This window comes from Lipophrys pholis (assembly GCF_963383615.2).
Source record: "Lipophrys pholis genome assembly, chromosome: 15".
In the NCBI taxonomy this organism is placed as follows: domain Eukaryota; kingdom Metazoa; phylum Chordata; class Actinopteri; order Blenniiformes; family Blenniidae; genus Lipophrys; species Lipophrys pholis.
The window spans coordinates 27,465,855-27,480,889 of record NC_137642.1 but is presented as its reverse complement, the minus strand read 5'-3'; the positions used below and the strand labels follow the sequence as shown (position 1 = coordinate 27,480,889).

The 15,035-nt window shown below is 45.5% G+C and overlaps 2 protein-coding genes across 3 annotated transcripts in view; both read left to right on the top strand.

The window, feature by feature from the left end:
- The first annotated feature begins 2,311 nt into the window (after positions 1-2,311).
- Positions 2,312-4,803, top strand: ciao2b (cytosolic iron-sulfur assembly component 2B). The gene is made up of 5 exons (XM_080481927.1): positions 2,312-2,535; positions 3,253-3,330; positions 3,426-3,551; positions 3,637-3,682; positions 4,253-4,803. The coding sequence occupies exons 1-5, from the start codon at positions 2,407-2,409 to the stop codon at positions 4,351-4,353; spliced, it is 480 nt and encodes a 159-aa protein (XP_080338053.1). The 5' UTR covers positions 2,312-2,406; the 3' UTR covers positions 4,354-4,803.
- Positions 4,804-8,121: 3,318 nt separating this feature from the next.
- wipf1b (WAS/WASL interacting protein family, member 1b) overlaps positions 8,122-15,035 on the top strand; it is a 20,529-nt gene continuing 13,615 nt past the window's right edge. Inside the window, exon 1 of one of the 2 annotated variants that reach the window (XM_080481908.1) lies at positions 8,122-8,226. The gene's annotated coding sequence lies outside the window, so the exon portion shown is untranslated. Of the gene's footprint in view, positions 8,227-14,397; positions 14,583-15,035 lie in introns of those variants that run through there. The other variant, XM_080481906.1, reaches the window with a different exon arrangement.

Here is a 15,035-nt window from a genome sequence, read left to right as displayed (position 1 = left end):
AGTACCAGCAGTAACCAGCAGTAGCTAGTGTAGTACCAGCAGTAACTAGTAGTAAATAGTAGTACCAGCAGTAACCAGCAGAAACTAGTAGTACCAGCAGTAAACAATAGTACCAGCAGTAACTAGTTGTGCCAGCAGTAACTAATGTAATACCAGCAGTAACGAGCAGTAAATAGTAGTACCAGCAGTAACTAGTTGTGCCAGCAGTAACTAATGTAATACCAGCAGTAACCATCAGTACCATCAGTCTCTACCTGCTCTTTGTCTTCTCTTCTTCCTCTTCAGTTGTAACTGGATCGTCTGTGACGGCGTTCGGAGACTAAATGTGTCGGGGTTGGGGGGGGGGGGGGGGGATTATGGGGGGGGGGGGGGGGGGGGGGGGGTTTGAAGGTCTAACCTGCTGAATGAAATGTAGCTGCAGCAGCTGTGAGATTCCTCTCAGCTCCAGACCGTCCGACACCTGGTCCACAATGCAGCTCTGTTTATCCAGGAGGGGGGGGAACCCCCCTCCACAGCAGCTGAGGTCCCCCCCCCCCCCCCCCCCCCCCCCCCACACACACACACACACAAACACACACAGTGCATGTTTGTCATATTTGTTTTAATTCTTTTTTAGTTTTTATTGTTGCTTTTCTCTTCGTTGGTTAGAATAATTTCAGGGTTGGTGCTCCACCCTGTGCTCTCTTGTCTTCAGGCCAGGTCCTGGAGGTCCTGGAGGTCCTGGTGGTCCTGGTGGTTCTGGAGGTCCTGGAGGTCCTGGAGGGCCTTCATCCTGTTGGAGTTAATCCTTGCGGGCTGAGTCCTGGTGGTTTTACGCCCGGTGGTTTTAGTTCTGGCGGTTTTAGTTCTGATGGTTTTAGTTCTGATGGTTTCAGTTCTGGTGGTTTTAGTTCTGATGGTTTTAGTTCTGGTGATTTTAGTTCTGGTCCTGAGAGACACCAACAGCTGTTTATGAGGCTCCATTACTGCCATAGCTGTCATAGCGGGAAGGGGGGGGGGGGGGCATTGTTCAGGGGGTAGTGGGATTGCATTGTTCAGGGGGTATGTGGGAGGTGGGGGGGGGGTTCGGGGGGGTTGCATTGTTCAGGGGGTAAATGGGGTGGGGGCACATTTTCTGTGATGGAGGTGGTTACTATTCGACTGATTCAAGCCTTTCTGTGTTTTTCTGCACTTCATTGTTTTTACCAGTGAAACACTTCCTCCACACGAGGTTATGATGGTTTGTAGTTTTTCATTAGTTTGATGTTTTTATTTTGTTTTGACTTCATGTGTCCAATTTCAGTTTTAATGAGTTTTTTTCTATTATTTTTATTTATATATTTTTTCTACATATTGCTTAGTTCCAATTTATTATTATTTTATTTTTTTTATTGCTTAGTTTATAGTTTTTTGGGTTTTTTTTTTTTTCTGTCATTCTTGTGCCCGCCTCGGTGGCAAAACACAAGAATCACTAACTGAGGCGGCCGTTTGATTTTATTATCATTTTTCTGCCTTTTATTTTTTTTAGCTGTGTGACGAGCCCCGCACCGTTGAGAGCACAGGCACAAAAAGGCAAGGCAAGGCGAGGCAAGGCAAGGCAAGGCAAGGCGAGGCGAGGCAAGGCAAAATTTATTTAGAGCGCACCATTCAAACACAGAGCAATTCACAGTGCTTTACAAAGAAATAAAAGAAGTTAAAGAAATACAGAAAAAAGCACACACACACACACACACACACACACACACACACACACACACACACACACACACACACACACACACACACACACACACACACACACACACACACACACACACACACACTGTATTTCTTTAATTTCTTTGTAAAGCAATGTGAATTATTTAACTGACACCTTCATAACGATGTACTTCTCCCCGTTACCTGCTGATAGAATCATTTCACGTCCCTTCAGGTGATGAGAAGTACACAGAAGAAGCAGTAAATGAGATCTCTTGGGTCTCTAAAGTTTTTGCGAAGCACAGAGAAAATAAAAACACTCATCATAGCACGAGCTTTAAATGAGCTGTTTTTATGACTGAATTAAACCTGCAGCTGATTGACGTCTCTGACGGAGTGGATTTATATTTTAGAATCACTTTTAACATTATTTTTTGTTTTACACAGTAAACAACTCTCAATTCTAGTCCATAGGGTGGCTGAGTAGGAACGGTAACATAAAATAAAGGACTTAAGGATTCATTTTCGTTGTTACAAAAGGTACAAACTATAAATTTGTTATAGAAATGTTGTGCAAAACGCTTGTATGACCTTTTTGGTCTCTCTCGGCTTCCGTCCTTACCGGAAGTGCTCCGTCCGTGTTTGTGGTTCGCTTTTTTTTCTGAACTCCGCTACACGTCGAATAACCTTTTAGTCTCCCGGTTAAATTAGTGTGACCAGCGGTGAGACATGTCAGCGGGGAGCCGTCTGGAGAACGCCAACCCGGTGATCTTCCAGCGGTCCGGGGAGCGGCTGATGACGGCTTCAGAGGAGGACGAAGACGTTCAAGACCCGATCGACGACCGAGAGATCTTCGATATCCTCTTTAATGCTGCTGCCTTCACCCGTATAATTCATTTATATCTATTTTAAGCACTTTTCAGACGGTCGAGGGATGTGACTGAACGGGGCAAACATGAAAATATTAAATCGAAACGCTTCAAATCAGAGACACTTAAATGTATATTCTGGTAATCGAGGAGGGTGGTTCGGATTAACTGGTTTCCCTGTTAACTGGTGACCGACTTTCTTTCGCGTCCGTCGTTGTCGATGGTAAACGCAGATGTTGAAAGGAGACTCAGGAAAGGTACGATGCAGTATTTTAAAGGTTAATGTAAATGCCGTTAAACGGGACAGTTACGGATATCTGTCTTGTTTTTAACGTCTGCTGTTAGTTACAGTAACAAAGGATGCTAAAGGAAGTCGGTCACCAGTTAACAGGGGAACCAGTTAATCTGTAACACCGTGTTGACTCGGTGTTGGCTCTTTAAAGAACCCGCAGTATCTTTAGGAAATGCTCCAGTTTCATAGAGACACCGTCTTGAAAACAACAACACACAAGTAGTTAGCACCCTCTACCTCACAGTGAGAAGTCGCCGGGTTCGATTCCCTGCAGTGTGGAGTTTGAATGGGGATTCCCATCTGTTAACTGTGATGGGCGGCTCACCTGTCCAGGTGAGTCCAGGCGAAGGTCTGATCGGCGGCCTGTGTATGTCTGCGTAGTAACATTTCTGGGTTCTTTAACTGGAGTCACATCTGATCCGATCCATCAACGACCCGGAGCACCCGCTGTCCCTGGAGGAGCTCAACGTGGTGGAACAAGTCCGAGTCCAGGTACGTCAACAAGGGGGGGGGGGTTCTTAATGATAACTGGAGGTTTGTGTCGTCAGTTTGTGGCCCTCCTCTGACCCGCCGCTCGTTTCTTTCAGGTCGTCGACGAGCAGAACTCTGTCTCCGTGGAGTTCACGCCCACAATCCCTCACTGCAGCATGGCCACGCTCATCGGCCTGTCCATCAAGGTCAAGCTGCTGCGCTCGCTGCCAGACCGGTTCAAGGTGTGTGTGTGTGTGTGAATGTGTGTGTGTGAATGTGTGTGCTGTGTGTTGTGTGTGTCTTCACGCTGTGATGTTTGTGTTTCAGATCGATGTTCACATCACTCCAGGGGCTCACGCCTCAGAGGAAGCAGGTACAGAAAAAGTCGTGTTGATGAAACGTACGAGCAGAGTTACAGCGTTTTTTCCACTGGTACCGCCTCGACTCGACTTTTTAGGCTTTTCTACTGCGTGTTAGTCGCCGCGACCAGGTACTCTCCTGCTACCAGGTATTTTCATGGTACCAGGTACTTCCCTGGTTCCTCCTCCAGGTTCTGAGCGAGCTGAGGCCAGTAGACGATGTAACGTCGGCAGACGGCAGCTGCTGATTGGGTGTGTGGGTGTGGGTGTGGGTGTGTGTGTGTGTGTGTGTGTGTGTGTGGGTGGGTGTGTGTGTGTGTGCAGGGGTGTTACGTTTGTGCGACTCCGCCAACGCCGCCGTGGTACTTTATAGTAATGGAGAACGAACGAAAATGAGTCGAGGCGAGGTGAGTAGGTTCTAGTGGAAAAGCGCCATTAGAGTTGTATTTCCTGCTGTAATAGTTCCTCCTGACCACTAGGGGGCAGTGTTGAGGTAAGTCTGGATGTTGAATCAGTTCAGTAAAACTCGGAACGTCTGGATGTTTGTCAGGATAAAAAGTCAAAAGTGATCTTGGTTGTTTCAGTGAACAAGCAGCTGGCAGATAAAGAACGAGTCGCTGCTGCTCTGGAGAACTCGTCTCTGCTGGAGGTCGTCAACCAGTGTCTGTCTGCCAGGACCGTCTGAGGGTCTGCCTCCCTGGGTCTCCTCCTCCTGTCCTCCTCATCCTGTCCTGCTCTTCCTGTCCTCCTCATCCTGTCCTGCTCTTCCTGTCCTCCTCCTCCTGTCCTCCTCCTGTCTTCCTCCTGTCTTCCTCCTGTCCTCCTCCTGTCCTCCTCCTCCTGTCCTCCTCATCCTGTCCTGCTCTTCCTGTCCTCCTGTCCTCCTGTCCTCCTCCTCCTGTCCTCCTCCTCCTGTCATCCTCCTGTCCTCCTCATCCTGTCCTGCTCTTCCTGTCCTCCTGTCCTCCTCCTCCTCCTGTCCTCCTCCTGTCCTCCTCTCTTGCATTTGCAGCTCAAACAGTATTAAAAGATGCTTCATTCTTTTTTTATATATGATGACGTTTGTATACAGACATGCTTGCAGAGTGACATGTATATAAGACAAAGGAATTTTATTAAAGAAATATCAATCTGTCTTGAAAGTTGAATGTTTTTAATTTTTCAACTGTATTGATTATGAATGCTTGTAATGTAATACCTACACTACTCCACCAGGGGGAGTCCTAATATCGTATAAAAGTACAACTTACACTCTGGTACCTATGAAATATGGAGTGTGTGTATATAAGATCTGTAAAAATGAATGTTAATTAATTAATTTACAAGATTTAACTAGTTAGAAAAAATTAATTCAATTGGTAATTTTTTGTTTACTTCCTTGTGTGTGTGTGTGTGTGTGGGGGGGGGGGGGGGGTAATTACAATATATTACAGTATTATTGCAACTTTGTTCATGTAATAAATTTACAACTTTGTTTATCAAAATATTTAAATGCTCAAAGTACTGAACCTGCGTTTTAACACGTAAGTCTGGGTTTTGTTAAATTATCTCTGTTAAAGTTATAAAAATGGTCTTTCAATTCAAAATATACTTTCTGTGTGTATGTATAGTATACGCTGTAGATTCTACATTAATTCCATAATTTTCCATAAATAAATATATTCACCTGCTTTCTATCTTAAGTAGAAAAAAAATGCACTGATATGTATACAAACACAACTTTTTGAAAATGGCTTCCAAGGTGGAACTTTTGGAAACGCTCCGATGACATCGCCATGGAGACGGGCAAAAGCGACACTTTATGAAAACGGTGGAACTGTTGCTCCCACGGTGAATAGTTCTTCTGCACATGCTCAGTAGAGCCAATCAGAGCAAAGTTTCCTCCGTGGTGTCATGACCCAGAGTCATGGTACTTTTATTTTGACAGTCACCATAATAACAATCCAACTTGGTGGTTTTATTTTGACAGTCACCATAATAACGATCCAACCTGGTAGTTTTATTTTGACAGTCACCGTAATAACAATCCAACTTGGTAGTTTTATTTTGACAGTCACCATAATAACGATCCAACTTGGTAGTTTTATTTTGACAGTCATAACGATCCAACTTGGTAGTTTTATTTTGACAGTCATCATAATAAAGATCCAACTTGGTAGTTTTATTTTGACAGTCACCATATTAACAATCCAACTTGGTAGTTTTATTTTGACAGTCACTGTAATAACAATCCAACTTGGTGGTTTTATTTTGACAGTCACCGTTATAACGATCCAACCTGGTTGTTTTATTTTGACAGTCACCGTAATAACAATCCAACTTGGTAGTTTTATTTTGACAGTCACCGTAATAACGATCCAACTTGGTAGTTTTATTTTGACAGTCACCGTAATAACGATCCAACTTTGTGGTTTTATTTTGACAGTCACCGTAATAATGATCCAACTTGGTAGTTTTATTTTGACAGTCACCGTAATAACGATCCAACTTGGTGGTTTTATTTTGACAGTCACCGTAATAACAATCCAACCTGGCAGTTTTATTTTGACAGTCACCGTAATAACGATCCAACTTGGTCGTCTGTCCACTAGAACGTCCTTGTTCTCCCAGTGTTAGTGTTCAGAACTCGTTGTTCTCGGCTGCATGTGTGTGTGGATTCAGCACTGAAACAAACAAACAGCTCCACCTGGTGGCCTGGAATGTTCACTACATTGTGTTCGGCAGAAACTGACATCGTTTTCAAAACGTTGTGTAAACGCAAAACCTTTCCAAAACAAATACACAAAAATTAATCATCACCACTTGAAATGTCATGTAAGTATATTTGAAGCAATATAACAGTATCTAGCAGTTGTACTTGTGTAGAAGTTCAGTGAATCCTCGTAAACAAACTTGTAATCCAGAATCCCTCCGAACAGGTGGCTCAATAATCCCTGTTTTCATTCTCATGTGGGTGCTGATGTTTTCTCCAGATGTGAAAAAATATTTAAATATTGTTGGAAAATAATTGTCGTTCCTCGGGCCAGATTAATAGAGATTCTTTTCCCCTCATCTTGTTGTTCCACATCTGGAAACATTGCATCAGAGCTGCAGAGCACAGCTGCATGCAGCAGACCAGAGCCGCGCAGTGTCTGGGTTGAGGCAACTCTTAAAGCGAGACCGTCACAGTGAACGGCAACAAGAACTGTGAGTATATGTAAATCCCAAGTACAAGTATGAAAAAAATACTTGTATTCACACTAATCTCAGTATTTACAATTGTTACTTTCAGCTGAAATGATTTTAAAGACAGTCTGTGTAACTTCTCAAATATGAGTAAAAGTATATCTTTAAAAAAAATAAAACCTCGGGTTTAAAACGCAGTACCAGAAAACTACTCGATTTCAATACCTGGAGTATTTGTAATCTGCTACTTATATTTCATGTAATTAAGTTGATCAAATAAATTGTAGCAACTTAAAGTTAGATACATGAAACATCAATATTCATAACACTATGGGACTGTGTGTTTCCACTGTTTTTCTTGGAGTAAATAAACTCAGATTGTTTCAGATTGTTTCTGAATTGTTTCTCGTGTGTTTCCAGATTGTTTCTGAATTGTTTCTCGTGTGTTTCCAGATTGTTTTCAGAGTGTTTCCAGATTATTTCAGATTGTTTCCAGATCGTTTCAGATTGTTGCCAGTGTATTTCCAGATTGTTTCAGATCGTTTCAGTGTGCTTCCAGATTGTTTCAAGTGTATTTCCAGATTGTTTCAGATTGTTTCCAGATTGTTTCAAGTGTGCTTCCAGATTGTTTGAGTGTTTCCAGATTATTTCAGATTATTTCAAGTGTATTTCCAGATTGTTTTCAGATTGTTTCAGATTGTTTCCAGATTGTTTCAAGTGTATTTCCAGATTGTTTTCAGATTGTTTCAGATTGTTTCCAGATTGTTTCAAGTGTATTTCCAGATTGTTTTCAGATTGTTTCAGATTGTTTCAGATTGTTTCCAGATTGTTTCCAGATTGTTTCAAGTGTATTTCCAGATTGTTTTCAGATTGTTTCAGATTGTTTCCAGATTGTTTCCAGATTGTTTCCAGATTGTTTCAAGTGTATTTCCAGATTGTTTTCAGATTGTTTCAGATTGTTTCCAGATTGTTTCAAGTGTGCTTCCAGAGTGTTTCCAAATTGTTTTAAGTGTATTTCCAGATTGTTTCACATTGTTTCAGATTGTTGCCAGATTATTTCAGTGTGTTTCCAGATTGTTTCAGATTGTTTCAGATTGTTTCAGTGTGTTTCCAGATTGTTTCAGATTGTTTCAGATTGTTTCAGTGGGTTTCCAGTGAGTTGGTTTCAGTCCTGCAGGGGGAGTTCAGTTGGTTGAACCGTCACTGTGCCTCTGCAGGGGGAGTTGAGTTGTCGGAACTGTCGCTCCATGCGACTCTGGCTGAGGCCTCCTGCGCGCTCCGCCTGTCCGCCTCCCTGCGCTCCTCCTGCGGACTCCAGAGGGCCGCTCCGCCGCTCCGCCGCTCCGCTCCATGGACGAGCTGTAGCCGCGCTCAGCGGGACTTCCCTCCACAGGTAAGTCCGGGGACACGTTCCCTTCACGCCGGAGGACGTTTCTTTTATTTCTATTCCGGGATTTTCTGTGCGGAAAATATGTGCAGAGGAGCGGAAACCCCGGGAGTTTCTCCCAGGCGGGTGTCATCCTGCAGAAAGCAGCCGTGGATGAATCCTGGAGACGTGAACCCTGATGAGTCCATCATCGGAGGAGAAGTTCGGTCGACTTGAAACGCCCTGGAAACTCTTTTAGGATCAGACGGAGGATTTGGCTCCAGGCCAGGAGTCGTTCTGTCCCCCACCCTCTAATAGGAATAGTGTGTGTGTGTGTGTGTGTGTGTGTGTGTGTGTGTGTGTGTGTGTGCACATTTTTGATTCATGCACACATGCAGGTGAAGTTATAAATCTTCAAAAAAAAAAAAAGAATCCCACTAAATTGGATTTGAACTGGGTTCTAAACCCTGCAGGACGGAGAACCTCAGGGACCTGGATTGGGCCCCCTGACGGTTCCTGTTTCGGGTTTGCCAGATCTTTCGACGTGTCAACAACAACAGCTCTGGACAGAGTGTCTCAAGTTTATGATCACATCAGTGATAATTCATGTTTTCCTGTGCGTTCAGAAGGTGTGTTTATGACGCTGGTGTTTTAGTGCTTTACGAGGCCCGGCGGCAACGTTTCCGGTGAAAACGCATCGATTTAGCATTTTTTTTTTGGTTTTCGAAAAGTTTCGCATTGCTGGTCCCACAAGTGGCACGGAGTCATGACACAAGCATTGTTCTGATTGTCTCTACTGAGCATGTGCAGAAGAACCATTTAATACGGAATACTGGATATATAAGGAGCGCGTTCAAAAAGTCCCGTTTCCACGGAGACGCGGTCGCAGCGGGTTTTTCTAAAAGCTGCGTTTTCAGTTTCTCCGAGTGCCGCCGTGGCGTGAGCGGACCCAACGGAACCGCCGCGGAGTTTTTTCGTCGGCGAAACGGGGCGAAGTTTGAGTAACAAGAGATTCACTCCAGTTTCCTGTTTGTGTTCAACCTGTTTGACTGAATGCCTTTTTCACTAGGAATGCATTAACACACACACACACACACACACACACACACACACACACACACACACACACACACACACACACACACACACACACACACACACACACACACACACACACACACACACACACACACACAGTCTTTGTAAACATGTGGTTTATAGAGCTGCTTGCAGGGGTAAACATGTGGACATGAAGGGGAACAGGATCATAAAACTGCCCCGGAGGCTCCGAGGCCTCAGTGTCCCCTCAGTGATTGTTGCCCCTCAAGTGCTTGTTGCCCCCTCTGGATCCTGTGTGGAAGTTGTATTGCTCTATGATCGGATGTTAGAGCAAGAAGATGCTCTATAATCTGGATGTTAGAGGAAGAAGATGCTCTATGATCGGATGTTAGAGGAAGAAGATGCTCTATGATCGGATGTTAGAGGAAGAGGACGCTCTATAATCGGATGTTAGAGGAAGAAGATGCTCTATAATCTGATGTTAGAGAAAGACGGTGCTCTATAATCTGATGTTATAGGAAGACAATGCTCTATAATCTGATGTTAGAGGAAGACGGTGCTCTATAATCTGGATGTTAGAGGAAGAAGATGCTCTATAATCTGATGTTAGAGAAAGACGGTGCTCTATGATCTGATGTTAGAGATAGACGGTGCTCTATAATCTGATGTTATAGGAAGACAGTGCTCTATAATCTGATGTTAGAGGAAGACGATGCTCTATAATCTGATGTTAGCGGAAGAAGATGCTCTATAATCTGATGTTATAGGAAGACGATGCTCTATAATCTGATGTTAGAGGAAGACGGTGCTCTATAATATGATGTTATAGGAAGACGATGCTCTATAATCTGGATGTTAGAGGAGGAAGATGCTCTATAATATGATGTTAGAGGAAGACAGTGCTCTATAATCTGGATGTTAGAGGAAGACAATGCTCTATAATCTGGATTTTAGAGGAAGAAGATGCTCTATGATCGGATGTTAGAGGAAGAAGACGCTCTATAATCGGATGTTAGAGGAAGAAGATGCTCTATAATCTGATGTTAGAGGAAGACGATGCTCTATAATCTGATGTTAGAGAAAGATGGTGCTCTATAATCTGATGTTATAGGAAGACGATGCTCTATAATCTGATGTTAGAGGAAGACGCTGCTCTATAATCTGGATGTTAGAGGAGGATGATGCTCTATAATCTGATGTTGGAGGAAGACGATGCTCTATAATCTGGATGTTCGAGGAAGAAGATGCTCTATAATCGGATGTTAGAGGAATAAGATGCTCTATAATCGGATGTTAGAGGAGGACGGTGCTCTATAATCTGATGTTAGTAAAAGATGGTGCTCTATAATCTGATGTTATAGGAAGACGATGCTCTATAATCTGATGTTAGAGGAAGACGATGCTCTATAATCTGGATGTTAGAGGAGGAAGATATTCTATTCTATTAGAGGAAGATGATGAAGAATCATCCCTGAAGAGTTCATGCAATGCGGGTGTGTAGTTTTTTCAAAAAGTTGATAAAATACATAGAAACAAACCAATAAATAAATAAATAAATAAAAAAATACACGCAGAAGAAACCATAACTTCTGATCTCATCGCTGCCCCCCGTGGCTGTCAGTGGTACTGCAGAACGTGGTCTGTACCCGTCAGGCTCCGACTTTGAGCATAAATGAGCGACAGCGAAGTCGTTTGTTTTAGTCGTTCTCTGAACAACGTGGGGAAAGTGCTGACGGAGCAGGAAGTGACGGCTTCTCAGTCGTCGTTGGTCGAGTGTCGGTTGAAGAAATCAGTGACGGCGGCTTCATTCTGACACGACCAGTTTCAGCCCCTTGAAGATTTGGAGTTCTTGGCATTCCTCTGAAGCGCAGCGGGGAACCGACTCCGGCTGGAAGCCGCTCACCTCCTCCTGCTCCCGCATTCAAATTCATCTTCCTCCCGAGTTCCGACCCGCCGGGCCTTTCATGTTTTTTGGGCTTCGGGTCGACGAGACAAGACAAGACAATAGCGGGGTTTGTTTTCCGAGGCGTGACGCGAGGCCGTCTCTGTCCGTCCTCCGCTCGGCTTCCGTCTCTGAGCACGTGATCCCGGCGTCACTCCGTCCGACTGCCGGCCTCATGCGGGGCGAACGCCGCCAAGTCGTCAGTGACCTCCTTCATGAATAAAACAACGTGGCCAGGAAATACCAGAGAGCAGAAAACGCCACATGGAGCAGTCCTCTGAGTCGTGGTACTGTGCTGCTTTTACAGTAGTACTGCGGTCCTCTGAGTCGTGGTACTGTGCTGCTTTTACAGTAGTACTGCGGTCCTCTGAGTCGTGGTACTGTGCTGCTTTTACAGTAGTACTGCGGTCCTCTGAGTCGTGGTACTGTGCTGCTTTTACAGTAGTACTGCGGTCCTCCGCCTCATGTTGCAGGAAAACACACCAGCGATGCTACATGCTGCACGCTAAAGAGTTTCAGGCTCACACACTAGCGAGGCTACATGCTACACGCTAAAGAGTTTCAGGCTCACACACTAGCGATGCTACATGCTACACGCTAAAGAGTTTCAGGCTCACACACTAGCGATGCTACATGCTACACGCTAGAGAGTTTGAGGCTCACACACCAGCGATGCTACATGCTACATGCTAAAGAGTTTCAGGCTCACACACCAGCAATGCTACATGCTACACGCTAAAGAGTTTCAGGCTCACACACCAGCAATGCTACATGCTACACGCTAGAGAGTTTGAGGCTCACACACCAGCGATGCTACATGCTACATGCTAAAGAGTTTCAGGCTCACACACCAGCGATGCTACATGCTAAAGAGTTTGAGGCTCACACATCAGTGATGCTACATGCTAAAGACTTTCAGGCTCACACACTAGCGATGCTACATGTTACACGCTAAAGAGTTTGAGGCTCACACACCAGCGATGCTACATGCTACACGCTAAAGAGTTTCAGGCTCACACACCAGCGATGCTACATGCTAAACGCTAAAAAGTTTCAGGCTCACACACCAGTGATGCTACACGCTAAAGAGTTTCAAGCTCACACACTAGCGATGCTATATGCTACACGCTAAAGAGTTTCAGGCTGACACAGCAACCATGCTACATGCTAAACTTGCTAAAAGTCTGACTGATGCTATGATTTTGGTAACTAGTTAATAAAAACTAACATGTTAAAGTCCCAGCTTGATACACACAAAAAGATATGATATATGTATATGTAGGTATGTGAATATAGATATAGGTAGAGCGTGAGACTCTCAGTCTCAAGGTAGAGGGTTCATGTCCCACGCCGGGCGCCACCTTCCTGTGGGCTCTCCACCTTCCTGTGGGCTCTCCACCTTCCTGTGGGCTCTCCACCTGCATCATAAGAACCAGAAAGTCTTTAAAAGTCGATAAACTAGAAAATCTTTCACAAACCACCAGAACTAATCAGACCAAAGTAACATGTGCAGTAACATGTGCAGTAACATGTGCAGTAACATGTGCAGTAACATGTGCAGTAACATGTGCAGGTGTAGTAAAGAGCAGTTTGGTTGTTAGTTTGTTCTGGACGTGTCGGTTTTCTGAGGTTTTCACTCCGGAAGCTTCTGGAGCGTCACTCGCTGGCCGGTCGCCTCCGCCGCTCTCTGGATGAGTCACGCTGTGGTCTGGAGCACGGCGGCCTGCAGGCCAGTCATGTGACCGTGATGCGGCCGCGGCGCAGGATGAGGCGGCGTTTTGATCTCTTTAGCTTGTTTTGGTCGAGGTTTTCTTGTATTTTGCACACTGACCCCCCCCCCCCCCCCCCCCCCCAATGCCCCGGCCCTCCCCATGCCCCGGCCCACCCCACCCCCCCCACCCCCCCCACGCCCCCCCACGCCCCGGCCCCCTGGCCCGGCGCTCCCCGCTAAAGAGAAGCAGCTGAGCTGCAGAAACTCCACGTGTCTCTTTAAGGCTGGAAAAAGGGGTTTTGAGTTGCAGCCTGCGCCGCGAGGCAGGAAGTGCAGCGAGCACAGGAAGTGGCTCCTGCTGCTGCTGCTCTGCTGCTGCTGCTCTGCTGCTGCTGCTCTGCTGCTGCTGCTCTGCTGCTGCTGCTCTGCTCGCCGGGGTCACTCCGACGTCCCACAGCGTTTGTTTTTCTGTCGTGACTACTCGGAGGCCGACTCGGGCCTGATGTGTTTCCGGAAAGAGTCAAACTGCTGCAACACTTCAGAATAAGACGATCGAAAAAATGCTGAAAAGGAGGAACAAAACACACTTTCAGTTTAAAGTGACGGACCTTGTGGCGGGACTCCCGCCGGTGCACAACTGTTTGTTCAAAAAGTTGAATTCAGTTGGATTTTATTCATTTAGCTGCAAAACAAAACACAAAATAACATAGAAAATAAATAAATACAAATAAAAAATAAAGCACTTTTACTGTGAAAAACCAACAATTTCACATCAACAAGTAGAGAAACTCTCTTCTAACAGGAAGAGCACCAGCAGAACCAGACCCAGAGGGGAAACCTGCAGAACCAGAGGAGGAGAAACCCGCAGAACCAGAGGAGGAGAAACCTGCAGAAGCAGAACCAGAGGAGAAACCTGCAGAACCAGAGGAGGAGAAACCTGCAGAAGCAGAACCAGAGGAGAAACCTGCAGAACCAGCAGAACCAGACCCAGAGGAGGAGAAACCTGCAGAACCAGAGAAGGAGAAACCTGCAGAACCAGCAGAACCAGGCCCAGAGGAGGAGAAACCAGCAGAACCAGACTCAGAGGAGGAGAAACCAGCAGACCAGCAGAACCAGACCCAGGGGAGGAGAAACCTGCAGAACCAGCAGAACCAGACCCAGAGGAGGAGAAACCTGCAGAACCAGACCTCTCGCTGCTCCAGTTGGAGAATATTTGCAGACTCTTTATGACGACTCAGACGTAGAAACGTTTGGCGCTGACCCGTTGGCTCTGGACCAATCAGAAACCGGTCCTGCTGAAATAATCGAAATCAGACCTAATATTTACAGCTCTACATTCTCCTCCCCTGGTGAGAATTTCAGCCCCCCCCCCCCCCCCCCCCCCACCACCACCACCCTGGGGAACTTGAAAAAAAGGAAGTGTGTGTGTGTGTGTGTGTGTGTGTGTGTGTGTGAGAGACGTGAGCTTTTAGAGGAAGAGGAATCAAGAAGTTGCGGCGCCGCTGTTTTTAGACGCCGCTCGTCTTTCCGCCCGCTGCTGTTCTCAGCTGCTCTTCACCTTCTGCCGCTTTCTGAGGAATGAGCCGCTTCTTCTTCTGCCTCCTCGACGTTCCGCCGCTTCTTCTTCTGCCTCCTCGACGTTCCGCCGCTTCTTCTATGGACACGGATTGAGTGAGTAGAGCGTCGCCACCCGCTGGTCTGGTTGTGAAGAAGAGCGTGTTTCTCCTCTTTCCTCATCACTTCTTCTCTTAACTCTCTTGTAAGTGAGAATCAATCCATCACTACCTCCTCCCAGCTGCTGACGGGGATTAAGAAAAAACGACTTCCTGAGATTGTTGAATTGATGTAAAAACACGAAGCTGCAAATCAAAAAAAAATCAACAAGAAAATGTTTTCAGATTTCTTCAATTCGTTTAAATGTTTAAAACGACAAAAACGCTGAGATTTCGTGACGCTGCCAAACAGTGAAAATACCCAGAATGCAACAGCTGGAGGAGTTTTCTGGAACGTTTGCTGCGTCGTCAAACTTGGCTTCATGTTGGGATATCGGCCATTTTCCCTTTGGGTTTGTTTGGTTTTGCCAAAATAGATATTTTTCCTCACGTTCACGCCGAAGATCACGTC

Coding starts and splice junctions, on each gene's coding strand:
- ciao2b (XM_080481927.1), top strand. CDS start 2,407: ATGTCAGCGGGGAGCCGTCTGGAGAACGCCAACCCGGTGATCTTCCAG. Junction 2,536..3,252: donor ACGACCGAGAGATCTTCGAT/ATCCTCTTTAAT, acceptor CTGGAGTCACAT/CTGATCCGATCCATCAACGA. Junction 3,331..3,425: donor TGGAACAAGTCCGAGTCCAG/GTACGTCAACAA, acceptor CGTTTCTTTCAG/GTCGTCGACGAGCAGAACTC.